The 12,102-nt window shown below is 38.4% G+C and overlaps 1 protein-coding gene across 12 annotated transcripts in view; it reads right to left on the reverse strand.

Moving 5' to 3' along the window:
- The window catches only part of IPCEF1 (interaction protein for cytohesin exchange factors 1), an 82,937-nt gene that overhangs the window by 34,688 nt on the left and 36,147 nt on the right, over positions 1–12,102 (reverse strand). For 7 of the 12 annotated variants that reach the window (XM_084513127.1, XM_084513129.1, XM_084513126.1 and 4 more), the window contains 3 exons: positions 10,689–10,737; positions 6,407–6,443; positions 5,570–5,739 (listed from right to left, as the gene is read on the reverse strand). In XM_084513127.1, coding sequence (XP_084369253.1) covers positions 5,570–5,739; positions 6,407–6,443; positions 10,689–10,712 — 231 coding nt within the window. In that variant the 5' untranslated portion in view covers positions 10,713–10,737. The other 5 variants (XM_084513132.1, XM_084513123.1, XM_084513133.1 and 2 more) reach the window with 5 other exon arrangements.

Here is a 12,102-nt window from a genome sequence, read left to right on the forward strand (position 1 = left end):
CAATAAAATTTTAATGTTTCATTTTATGTAGAAGTGAAAGGAAGGAAGATAATGTGAATTTTAGGAACAACTTTTTGTTGTTGTTTTTAATGCACTATTGGTTGCAACTCAGATGTGTCATCTGTGTAATAGAAAACAGATGTTTGATGGACATGTAGTTCCATTTTATAGTATTAGAAAAAAAGGAATGGAAAAAAAAGGAAAACAAAACTTAACACTCAAACATTATGAGCTTATGAGTGTCACTGCAGTCAACAACTTCACACACAAACAAAACACCCTTTTCTGTCCCCAAAAATCAAATATATTAATGAAACATATTGAAGGAACACAATGAAAAAGGTTAATGCCCTTTTCAGCTTGCCTCTCAATATATTGTACAAATTCAGTAACTTTAGCAAACTTAATAAATAATTTAATTGATCCTTTTCAATATTTAAAGTGGATGTAATGATGCAGAAAAGTTTTTTTGTTTGTTTTGTTTTTGTTTTTTTAAAAAGTGCTGTAAAATGAAAATATCCACTTATTGCAGGACAGCTCCATTCTGCATCTCAAGTTATGCCTGATGGCTTCATCCCGGTGTTTCAGTGCTGCCTGCAAAAGACCTCATGGATGCTGGAGGAGCAGTTCAGTCCTCAAGCCTATTTAGGATTTTTATTTTATTTTTTTTCTCTCTGCCAAGTACACCAGTGGGGATAGAGCTCTAGAGCTTTGAATAATTTGTGTAGCATATTAGATCAGAGGTCTCTGAAACCCTTGACACAATCAACCAACATCGATGAATTTGTGTCATGAACGCAAGCAGTTACTATAACTCAAAGGTGAAAGATTCCTGTTTTAAAAGACTGCAATTATATGGTTCCTAGCAAAGCTCTTGGAGTGAGGACCAATTTAAATGCAGTGAATGCAGGGAAAAAAAAAATACAAAGACAAATAGTGACAGTAGATCACAGCCTGAAACCCTTTGATTTTATACTTATATTTCTTTTCAGCTGAATCCCCATGACAACCATCATTAACACATCCTGTAAAACTGTATTTCAACATTACTTTGAAAACCAACCAAGCTATCCCAAAAGGCCTAGCATGACAGAGGCTTTTAGCCCTCTGTCCCTTTCCAGATGACATTATTCACATAGCTGCAACAAGCACAAGATGAGCCAGAAGCCCAGGATTATACATGCTGATCTTCCCCCTGAACCCCTCTTCTTATGCAGAAGTACCGATTCCCTCAAAGGTTTCAGTATGAGGGGGCAGGAAAGAACTAAAACCAGTAAAGGGTCTGGCAGGATTACACACTGTCCTCTTCAACATATTTTCAAGACACATGACTAAGGAGAACAGTAGTGAAAACAGGGAAGCAAACATTATGAGAGAGCAACTCTCCAAAGAGTTTGGTGTCCCAAATGCACTCAAAAAGTCTGACTGCTCAAATGCATTTTCTGAAATTTTCTCTATTTCCATTGCAAAAATTTTCTTTTTTTTTTTTTTTTTCCCCCTACTCCAAACAGCTTTCCTTCCCCATACTGGGGGGGAATGCCCCTGTTACAAATAAGTTTCCCTGCCAAATATGATATCCGTGTGTCAAAAAAAGAGCAAGTATGTATGGGAAGATGTTTCAGAGCAGTCTGTCTAAATGTGCTGAGATGCTGAAACCACAGGTGCCCTAACTTATGTCTCTCAGTACTTCATCTAGCCAGTCAAAAAGCTAATTTGGATTTAATTATCTGCTCATGCTTGCTTTCAGTAGGTGAGAAGCTTGACTGCTAAAGTGTCTGATTGCTGGCCATTCTCAGTATTTTATTATTTTTACTTTTGAGCTGTTACTTTCACAAGGTATTTTACGTTAAACTGAAGGAACACTTGTCTGCAAATGTCAGCCAGAGTGACCTACATTGCCTCCTCCAATCTGCCTGGTGTGAAAGACCCAGAACTGGAGTGACCTGAAGGCAAATTAAACCTGAGCAACAGAAATTTAGAGAGCTTTAGAGGCAGCCTCAAGACAGACTTCACCGAGAACATGATGTCAGCTGAGGTTACCTCCCCAAATCTGGGATAATGCGCATTCGGTTACAAATTCCACCCACTCCTTATTTTCTCCAGCTCTGCTAGAAAAAAAAAAAAAAAAAAAAAAAAAAAGGTTAGGTCCAGCACCCTGTTGCTATGTTACAGTTGCCAACGTCTGTCTGACTGCATTTTCTACGCAGCCACTAACAAAACATACTTTTTCCTCACAAGAACAAAACCAGTCAGGCCGAGCTACAAGCAGTCAGCATAACCCAGTTCATTTGACCTCGGTCCCTGTCCTCCATCACCGCCTTTCACTTCAGCCTCTGAGAGGCCCATCATGGGACATCTCAAGCGTGGGAGAGGCAAGACTCCGTCTCCTGTAACACACACAAACTCAACTGTCACGTTGGATGCCCTGTTGTGACCATTAACTCCACTGAAGATGGAAGTATTAAAGCCAGGCCACGTGCAGAAGTAAAAAGAAATATCAAGTAAGCCAGTGAGTATGTTACTGATATTTTTTCTTCATAAATAGCAAGGTGAAGATATCTGTGAAAATACAATGGATCAAATTCATCTCAGATGTAACTCCAGTGGTGGTACTAAGCATGGTTCTGGTCTCATCATTTTAAGCAAGCATATTTTAGCAAAGGACACCTCCCCTCCTTTTAACACCCTATAGTTACTGTGATTCTGAAAATGTCACCTGAATCTAAATTTATGCAGAAGTTGTACTCTAAGTTGTCCAAAGAAACATCAGATTTTTAACATAAAATAGTGTAGAGGAGTCAGCAGAAGTTGAAAGCGAAGAGGTGCTACCAGCTAGCATGTTTACAAGAAGTACTGTGATAGGTGAGAAGTCAGGACTGATATAAGCCAGAAGTATTTTGAAGCTGCATGAACTCTTCAGAGTATATGAAATGAATCTGAATGAGGCTGCCACCTGTTCTTCAACCTTGTTTGTTTTGGGGCAGTCAGTGACAATAGGAAAGGAGGCATGGACTAAAATGACAAGTTCATTCACATGGCAAATGCTGTATAGGAGCGTTGGGATCTGTATGACCATGGTTTCTCTGAATCCTGAGAGAGGAATTTAGCCAGACCACTGAAGTAAAGGAAGCAGACAACTTTGCACCTTCTCTCTCCCCCCACCGCCACCCCCACCCCCCAACACACATTCTCCAGAATGCAAAATTTCCCCTATCTTGCCTCATTTTGTTTCTTCTCAGGTTGATTACTCCTCAGAATAATTTGTTTCCAACAATTCTCATGTCTAAAATGCCTGCTAGCTGTCCAGCACACTTTTCTTAATGATGCTCAGCCAGAGGAACAACTACAAGCAGTGGTTTAGAACAGTCAATGGATTTGCAGGATATTAACGCCACTGAGAAGTACCTACCAAACCAAGTCTTCTAAGCAAAATTATGGCAAGCATTGAAAAAACACTCTTTTTTTTCCTCCTATTTTTCTACTCTTCTTATTTCTTTTCTTACTTTTTATGTGTGTATTTAACTTGGTTTTGAAAGGAAGCTAAATCAGACTACCACAACCACACAAAAAAAAATAACAACCCATGACCAGCACAGTTGTTTTCACTTTTGCCTAAAAAAGAATATCTAACATCATTTTAAAATGTCATTTAAGAAAGGTCTGTTAAAGTTTTTATCATGTTAAAATTGTAGCTGAAGAGAAAATGGGAAATACACTCCTCATCAGAATAAAGATTTGTTTCATGGAATCATAGAACAGTTTGAGTTGTAAGGGACCTTAAAGACCACCCAATTACAACCCCCCCGCCATGCGCAGAGACCAGTAGACCAGATTGCTCAAAGCCCCATTTAACCTGGTCTTGAATATTTCCAGGGATGGGGCATCCACAGCTTCTCTGGACAAGTTGTTCCAGTGCCTCACTTCCCTCAGGGTAAAGAATTTCCTCCTTATATCTAACCTAAATCTACTCACATCTACTCTCTTTTAATTTAAAACCATTTCTCTTTGTTCTGTCACTACAATCACTGACAGAGTTCATTGCCACATAGGCAAATTTAATTTATTTTTTTAATATATTTTTTTAAATATTTGTATATTTTTTACTTTTATTTGTAACTTGAAGAAGACCGCAAGAGCTTTAACAAGGATTATTGCAATAAAAAGAATCCTGTGAAAAAAATCCAAATTGTATTTAATTTGTTCAAATGCTCTAATAATTAAGACAGTTTTGGTTTTTTAATCTTTCATCCTTTGCTGGCCTTGAGACATCCTGATTTCCGGAGCAACATGTTTGCATTTAGGAAGCCTGATGACCGTTTGCAATCCCACACTGAATCTGTTCAGTTTCAGCTGATGTTGTTAGCATCCCCTAATGTTCTGCATGTGCCAGTTCTGGGCTTTGCCAGCATCATTATAATACAACAGAAGCTTTTTTAGAAATAGCAGTGCAAGAGAGTAAAGGGAATAACTATGTTAGAATCTTCCTAGGACACACAAGACACCGTCTCTGCTGTAGCAACAGACTGTAATAAAAATCAGCTGTTCCCTAGGAACCACTGGCTCTTTGCACTCAGCCATAACCTCCCATTAAAAACCCAGGTAGCACATCTGCAGAGGGAAGCTGCCAGATGCAGAGCACAGTGATATGCAGAGGGGATTCCAGGGTTACTCTGAATTTCTCACTATGATTCTTTCCCCCCTTCTTCAGTTTTTACTTCTTAGCTTCTTTGACTGATTACATAAATCCAGGACCTGCTGTTCTTTGTCTCAGACAATTTCCCACTCACACTGTAAGTGGAGTAGTTGGGTTGGATTGTCAGGAAGAGGAATGCCATCTATGCCAGCTGTCCTGAGGAAAGCTCATCCCCTGAACAGAAAGCTGGACCTTGAATTCAAAACACTGTCTCCTCTTGCAAACTTGACTTTCAGCATTGACTCATCAAAGCAGGAAGTTAAAAATCAGCAGAACGTGAGAGACTTTAATCACAATGCTATGGATGAGACATCAGCCAAAAGACGAATAAAATCATCATGAATTGCCAGTGCACATACCTGCAATCCTACCAGTTCAAACAGGGGAAAAAAAAAAAAAAAAAAGTGGGGGGGGGGGGAAATGGAAGAGAGACAAACAAAATCAAACAAATAAACAGATGAATCTTAGTGTGGAAGGGAATGAAGAGAGAAGCAGAAGAGACACTTCTAAAAATTAAGCAAATTAGAAGTGAGGAGGCAGTATTGCTTCAAGCCTTGATAGCAAACTGCCTGACCCAGGAAAACCTTTACCAGATTCAAATGCCAGCAGAGTCTGTGAAGAGGAGCTCTTCAAAGGGCAGAGCAGACTACAAGTTAACATTTCACAAGTACTTACTGAACTAGAAAACACAGTTTTCTGCATGTTTCACATTCAAATAGACACTTTCCAAATTACAAGAAATGTCAGGGCTGAGAAATAAAGCCAGTCATTAGTACTTCTCCAGGGTGCTTTTAAACTGTGACCTCAGCTCCCCTAGTCTCGATCCCAGCAGATGCCATTCATCCATCCCTGGGGCTGGATGGATGCTGTACTCACCAGCTGACTGCTGTACCAATACAGCGATGACTCCTTCAGCACACACCAGAACTTTTTCCATTTGTTGCCAATGAAAGCTCCTTTTTCCTTCTTTTTGTAGAGCCATCCTTGGCAATCAGCTTGCCCCAGCTCCTTACACGATATCCTTCGTCGGCTCATTGTGAAGAACCCTGTGCCATTAAAAATACAGTGTTCTGCTTGTTTAAAAGTACATTACCAGGAAAGATGTTGCTGTCAATTAAAGATATCAACCTTACTTTGTGATCTTAACAAGTCATCCAAGCATATCTTAAAATATACTTAGAAGTCAATCCATTTTGTAGTGGCTCTGACAGTAACATACACGCCTTTGAAAGCCAGTCTCATGTGCAGAAACAAAATAGTAAGCTATAGATAATGCAGATACTAGTTATCATTTAGATAGCCATACACAAGCTTTTTTTTTGTGAATTAAAAATATATCCTTTAAACCTTTTAAGAGAAGCATGCATGTATTTCTCTTCACACAGCTGCACTGAAAAACAATACATCTATTTAAGTCAGCTAAAGAAAATTATTATGCCAAGTACATTAAAACCGTCAGTGTATGTGTATGCATGCATCTGATTCTACCTCACTGATTTCCAGCTTTGAAACAATTAACATACCACAAGGATTTAGTCCAAAAAAACAGCACGTTGTCATTTTTTTTCAGAATTGCTTCAAGAAACAGTGGAGTTAAAAAGCAGCCTTCCACCAGCTGAGCAGCAGTAGTATAAAATCCTCACCCTCCCAAGATCAAGACATACTAAGAAAATAACAAAAGAGGAAGAGAAAAGAAAAAAAATCTCTCATTACCTTGACTTTTCTTTTTTGTCTTCTGACGCAAAGGAACCTGTAAGAAATGCAGGAAGGAAAGAAAAGAGGAAATTTCAGATTGTGTTGCAACATTTGTCTAGAAAGGGGAGGGGGAAGCTCGAGAAGGACGTGGTGGTGATGCTGGTGGTATATGCAGGATGGAAATGCATAACCCACTCACTGCTGAAGGGACGTTAGTAGCTGAAGCATAAAACGTGTTAATTAGAATTGATGTATGTGGAGTTGAACCAGGGCAAATCTAACTATTATACATGTGCCTGTCTACTAGTGCTTCCTGTTTCACACCCACAGGCAGCTTCTACTTTGCTTCCCTGAATCATATTCTGTGTTCAGAAGTTAAAAAATAAAAGTTAGAAATCCAACATTTTAATGCTTCCATGAGGGAGGTTTACAAACATAGGTTGATTAAAATACATGGCAGATGTTTTATTGTCCTTTAGCATATTCTAAGCACCCCTACCCCTGAAAATGAAAAAAATATTTTTCTTCTTTTTTTTTTCTTTTTTTTTTTTCTTTTTTTTTAAAGTACAAAAGAACACAGTTCCCCTCTACATAAGTAAGAGTTTCATATTTTTTAAAGAAAGGTAAATAAATCACACAAGCTTGGAAGACTATCCAAACACTAAGATATAAATATACCAGAAGTTTGCCATGCCATACATAAGAATTTTGAGTCTCTGCAAAAATAACATAATTGAATTATATTTTCATTATCAGTGTGCATTCATCCCACGTTAACACACAGAAAATGAAAGTAAAACAGAAGACCAGGGACTGAGAAAGAGGTCATCAGAAATATAAGGTCCAGGTCTTAGAGTAAATCCTCCCCAGACTGGCTGGCTGTGGACAAAGCACTTTACTTCTCTTGGCCTCAACCTTTCCATCTCTAGCATGGGAACAATAACATTCACCTTCTATTTTTTAGGAAGGTTTTGAAACCTCCAGATGACAAACGCTGGATAAGGTGATGTATGGTTTAATATGCTCGGCCACAATGTTGCTATGCAAAGCTGGTAACTACCTGATCCGCTGCAGAGCTACGCTAGAAACATTACTAATGCAGTCTCCGGACCTATCAGGCAGCTTTGGATGAAAACAAAACCCCTTTTCATGTTATTCTTGAAGGATTTGATGGCTCTTGTCACAGGTAAATTAAAGATGAGTAAAGCTACACCATCTGGAAACAATAACACAAGAAACCACTGCCACCAGTACTTACAAGAGCTGAAGCATTCTCTAGCCAGTTATCCTTGCAGCATGTATCCGAGTGCAGAACTGCATATCGTAACTCTTGGGCTTATCTGGTGCTTATTTGAGATGACCTGAGCAACACATTTGTGGGTGGCTTTACCAGGAGTGAATAATCCCAGATTCCTTCTTAATCATCATGTATTCTTCCCCCCTCTACACTATTTTTTTTAAATTCTACCACGGCCTCTCAGTCTCCCTGACTATTCTCCATGACAACAGACAAAGAAAAGCAATGAGAAAACATATCAGCTACACTGAAGCTCCAAGATTTCCCTGTCCTGTACAGGCCACCTTTCACATCTTCATTCCAAAGAAAGTAACACCCTATTTAGGACACGTGGAAATAACAGACAGCCACAGTGAATCAATGGGTCATGTAATCACACTCATTACTTTCCTTCAGTGCTACCAAAGTGGTGTTAAGGAAAGCAAATTTTAGTCAGCTACCCACAAGCAAAAACTGCAAAGCAGGGTGATAGTGCATCTTTGCCATGATAATGTGGTGGGGTCATGTTGCCTTTACCCAACATAAAATTGTACAATGACAAAAGCAACACTGACACAGGATGTGGCTCTGTAAACAGCTGAGGAAGAAGTAGATCTTTCCGCTAACCTTATTGATGATCAGCATAGTATCTATGGCCTATGGCTCATCTGTCAAGAGAGGGTTAATATCCATATTACCTAAATTCTCTATTAGGGCCTGCTCTATATACAGACTGAGGTGGGAACTGATTAACCACTAAGAGCTTGGGGTAGCAAAAATAATTCACAAATTTGCATTTATTATTCAGTAGCAATGATTGTTTCCTGCTGCAGGTTGACAGGGGTGATGGATCTCCATCTCTTCATATTTCATAGGAGGAGTTGGGAAACTAATCAGAGAAGGAACGGCAGTTTCCCAAGCCAGCATTACATTTAGTTTGCCTGGATAATATCAGTGATGAACCCACAATAAAATTGTCACTGAGTGAGATTTCATGAATTAAGTTACATTTCTGTTTTTCTTTTCCAGGATTCCTGAAAGCTGACATAAATTCCATCGAATTAATTCTCAAACAGGAATTCAACAACTTTTAAATGTTTCTAGTGCTGCACAGAAGCCCAATATCAACCCATAAAAAATAATTTGTTTGTTCTTCACAAGAAAATCTTCTAGTAACAGAACACATCAATGGAATATGCCAAGAAATCCAGGGTTGTTCAACAAATTGGTTTCCCAAATTTTGCAGATCTTTGAAGAAACAAAAGAAACCTCTTTCCCCTCAGCACCAGTGCTTGCAGTCAAATATTTTATGAAATTATTTAATTTAAAAATAAAAATAAAAATCAATGAGACTGTTTTCATCTTAAAACAATAGAAAAACCTATATTTACTTTAATCTACCATAAAATTCATGCAATGCCTCACCAGCAGGATTTCAATTCAGTTTTCCACAAGAATATAACACTTTAACACATCTCCAATGGTAAATCTTTCCTCAAAAAGTAAATTTAAGTTTCCTCCTCTGAAAACTGGCTTATGCAAGTTGGAAATCTTTCATTTCATTGAGCCTGGATGAATACTGATTAAGAAATACTTTTAATTTTCAGACCTAGCAGACTACAGCACCAGTGCAGAACAAACAGAAAAGTCTGACTGTGGAAGATAGTTATTACCAGTAAAACCAATGGCACTGACCACGGGCATAACAGCAGTTTCAGATGTGAACATATCGTAACTACTACACATAGTCACTGACTGGAACAACCTGAAACTGAACAAAATGTTCAGTTTGGCTCATACTTTTCTATTCTTCTGATAATGGTGAATGTTCCTCTGTAAAGACAAATTTCTTGATGTGTATTTCAATATCACAGGTTCAACTAGGAAAAAACTAAAATTAAGGAAAAAAAATGTGTCTAGCTCCAGGGAAAATCTGAGGACAACAATCCTCAGAAGAGTCTGAAATAAATGCAAAACATCACAGTTATTTTTAACTTTAGAAGGGTCATAATTTTTCTGTGAGGCTGGCAATACAGGCTAGCTTTTCATCTTTTTTGGGGGGAGGTTTTGTTTGTTCATCTGTTTAGTGAGATCTAAGGGTTGAACAGGATGGGATAGTGATGCTGCATGAAAACACAGGCTTCAAGCTTGCTGTCCATTGCTCCTCCACTTGGCAAATACAACTGGGAGCCAGCTGCAAAGAGAGCTGTACAACTGAGCGTTGTTCACAACCACTTCTGTGCCAGACTGGCTCCCCTGATAAGCAAAAATGAACAAGAGAAGTGATATCTTCAGTGAAAGACTTCTGTCAGCTTAGAGATCCCATGTTTGATTTAAAAACATAGAGCAGGGGCTCTATATATTTCCAGCCTCCCTTTCAAATGGGTGGCCTCGACCAATTATCGTTGGGAATGAAACCTAGCTGGGCAGCATCCCTCTGGAGAGCTGCCAAGAAGCAGCTGGAGTTTGTCTTTGGGATGCTTCTGTCTAGAGTCCAGGTGTACTGCAGCTTGCAAATGCTCCTGAAGGAAGAAGCAGGGCAAAATAGACATATGAGGCTCTCTGAGAGGGAAGGAAAAGTTTGTTCTACAAGCAAAATCAGAGGCATTGCTCTACTGCTGAAGACCAGACTTCACGTCTCCTGAAGTTTAACTCACAATTCATGAGTCTGAGATGGTACCAAATGCTATGATCATCAGTTTGTCTTCTACAGAGCTGTATTTTCCTAAAACCTCAAGGATTAGACAGATGTATGTCTAAGAAAAGTCCTTTGCTAAGCTCATGTATCCTAAATTACTCTTTTCTCATCTTTTGAAGAGTAGCTCTTGGAAGCGAGGGGACCCCTGGCTGTGGGTCCATACAACAGATTCAATTTCACCCCAAGAATAGAATTGGGGCAGCCTGTAACAGTCTCACCACTTGGCCTAACCCATGAGCAAGATCTCTGGATATTGATGCTGTCCTCAGTCTTCTATGATCTCTTCAACTAGTCAGTAACTGTGACATAACTTCAGATATACTTACAAGAGCATTGCCATCAGCTTCCATGAATGGTTTCAGTTTAGAGGGAAAGCTGTAAAAAGAAAAAGGGTTGTTTGCTTGAGTTTTGCATTATATTTTCATAAATTAGTCCTGACAATAGATGAAAAAAAGTGTTAACGTGATTTGACTTGCCAGCTTCACCCTCTCATCTTCTTCCACCCTTTCAAAAAGTATCTTTTCCAAAGGTAATGCCATATTATGTGAAAAGATTTTACTGATGTAGAAGGCAACTATTGATAAGGAGTACTAACTCAAAGCTATCCTTTTTTTTTCTATGAAATAAACATATTGAAAGTCACAGATATAGTTGGGGAAGGTACTTTTTGTTTGTTTGCTTTCAGGGTTTTTCTGTTTGGCTTGTTGGGTTGTGGCTTTGTTTTAGAAATGAATAGAGAATAAATAAGTAAATCTTGAAGTGTCATTTTTTCCCCCTACTGTGAAAGAAATCAATAGGATTTTTATTTCCACTGAGATGAAATTATTTCCACTCAGCTGAGATATTCCCAGTGTTTTCTGAGTGTTCTAATCAGCTCATTTGCTCCCATCTCCTGAGCACAATGAGATTTCATAGCTGACTACCCTATAATGAATTACACTCTTCCCTTTTTGGAGAGCAAAAATTGTGCAGTCTGATAACATATGGTAGGAATTATATCCCAAGGATATCCAAAACTACCAGTTACCCATTTATGTAATTTCATTCAATATACACAACCAATAGTCAACTCCCTACATGATTTTTCTTGGGCTGGTAGAATGAAAATATAACAAAAGAATCTGTGTAGTACAGAAGGTAAAGGAAAACATACCGACTTTGAATGCCTACAATGTTTCTATGAACTCCTCATCTCTTTATGTATAAAACAATCACTCAGTGAAATGGGAGAGTACAAGACTGCTGAAGTGAGCAAGATAGGATTTCCGGAAATAGAGCCACACTTCAGAAGAATTTCTAACAAGAACTTTTTCCTGTTACTAAAACAAGTAATTTAAGATATGTGGCATTCCTCATGCATAATATTTGTTTCATTTTGAAAATAAAGTCTTAGAAAATAAAAACCCACCTACTGGTTTCCAGCAATTTCAAACCAAAAATAGAAATGCAAACAAAAACATATTTTTCTGGCTCCCAACTGCTTCTGTTCAAAAATAGAAGGAAGCACTTTCTAAAAGTGGCTCAAAAAGTAATATAAAGATGAGGAGAGATGTTATAGCAAATAATTTCAAGGATGTTTAGAAATAATAGCTAGTGTAAACAAGCAGAGGAAACACCTTTAGATATACAAGCAAATTAACATCAAGCTTCAAATGCCGAGCCAAAAAGTAAGGAAATAACAGACCAAATTATAGTAATTATTGTGACATGTGGCCTTTTTTCCTGTCAATTCTCCATTTC

The sequence above is a fragment of the Aythya ferina genome (assembly GCF_964211825.1).
Source record: "Aythya ferina genome assembly, chromosome: 3".
Lineage (NCBI taxonomy): Eukaryota > Metazoa > Chordata > Aves > Anseriformes > Anatidae > Aythya > Aythya ferina.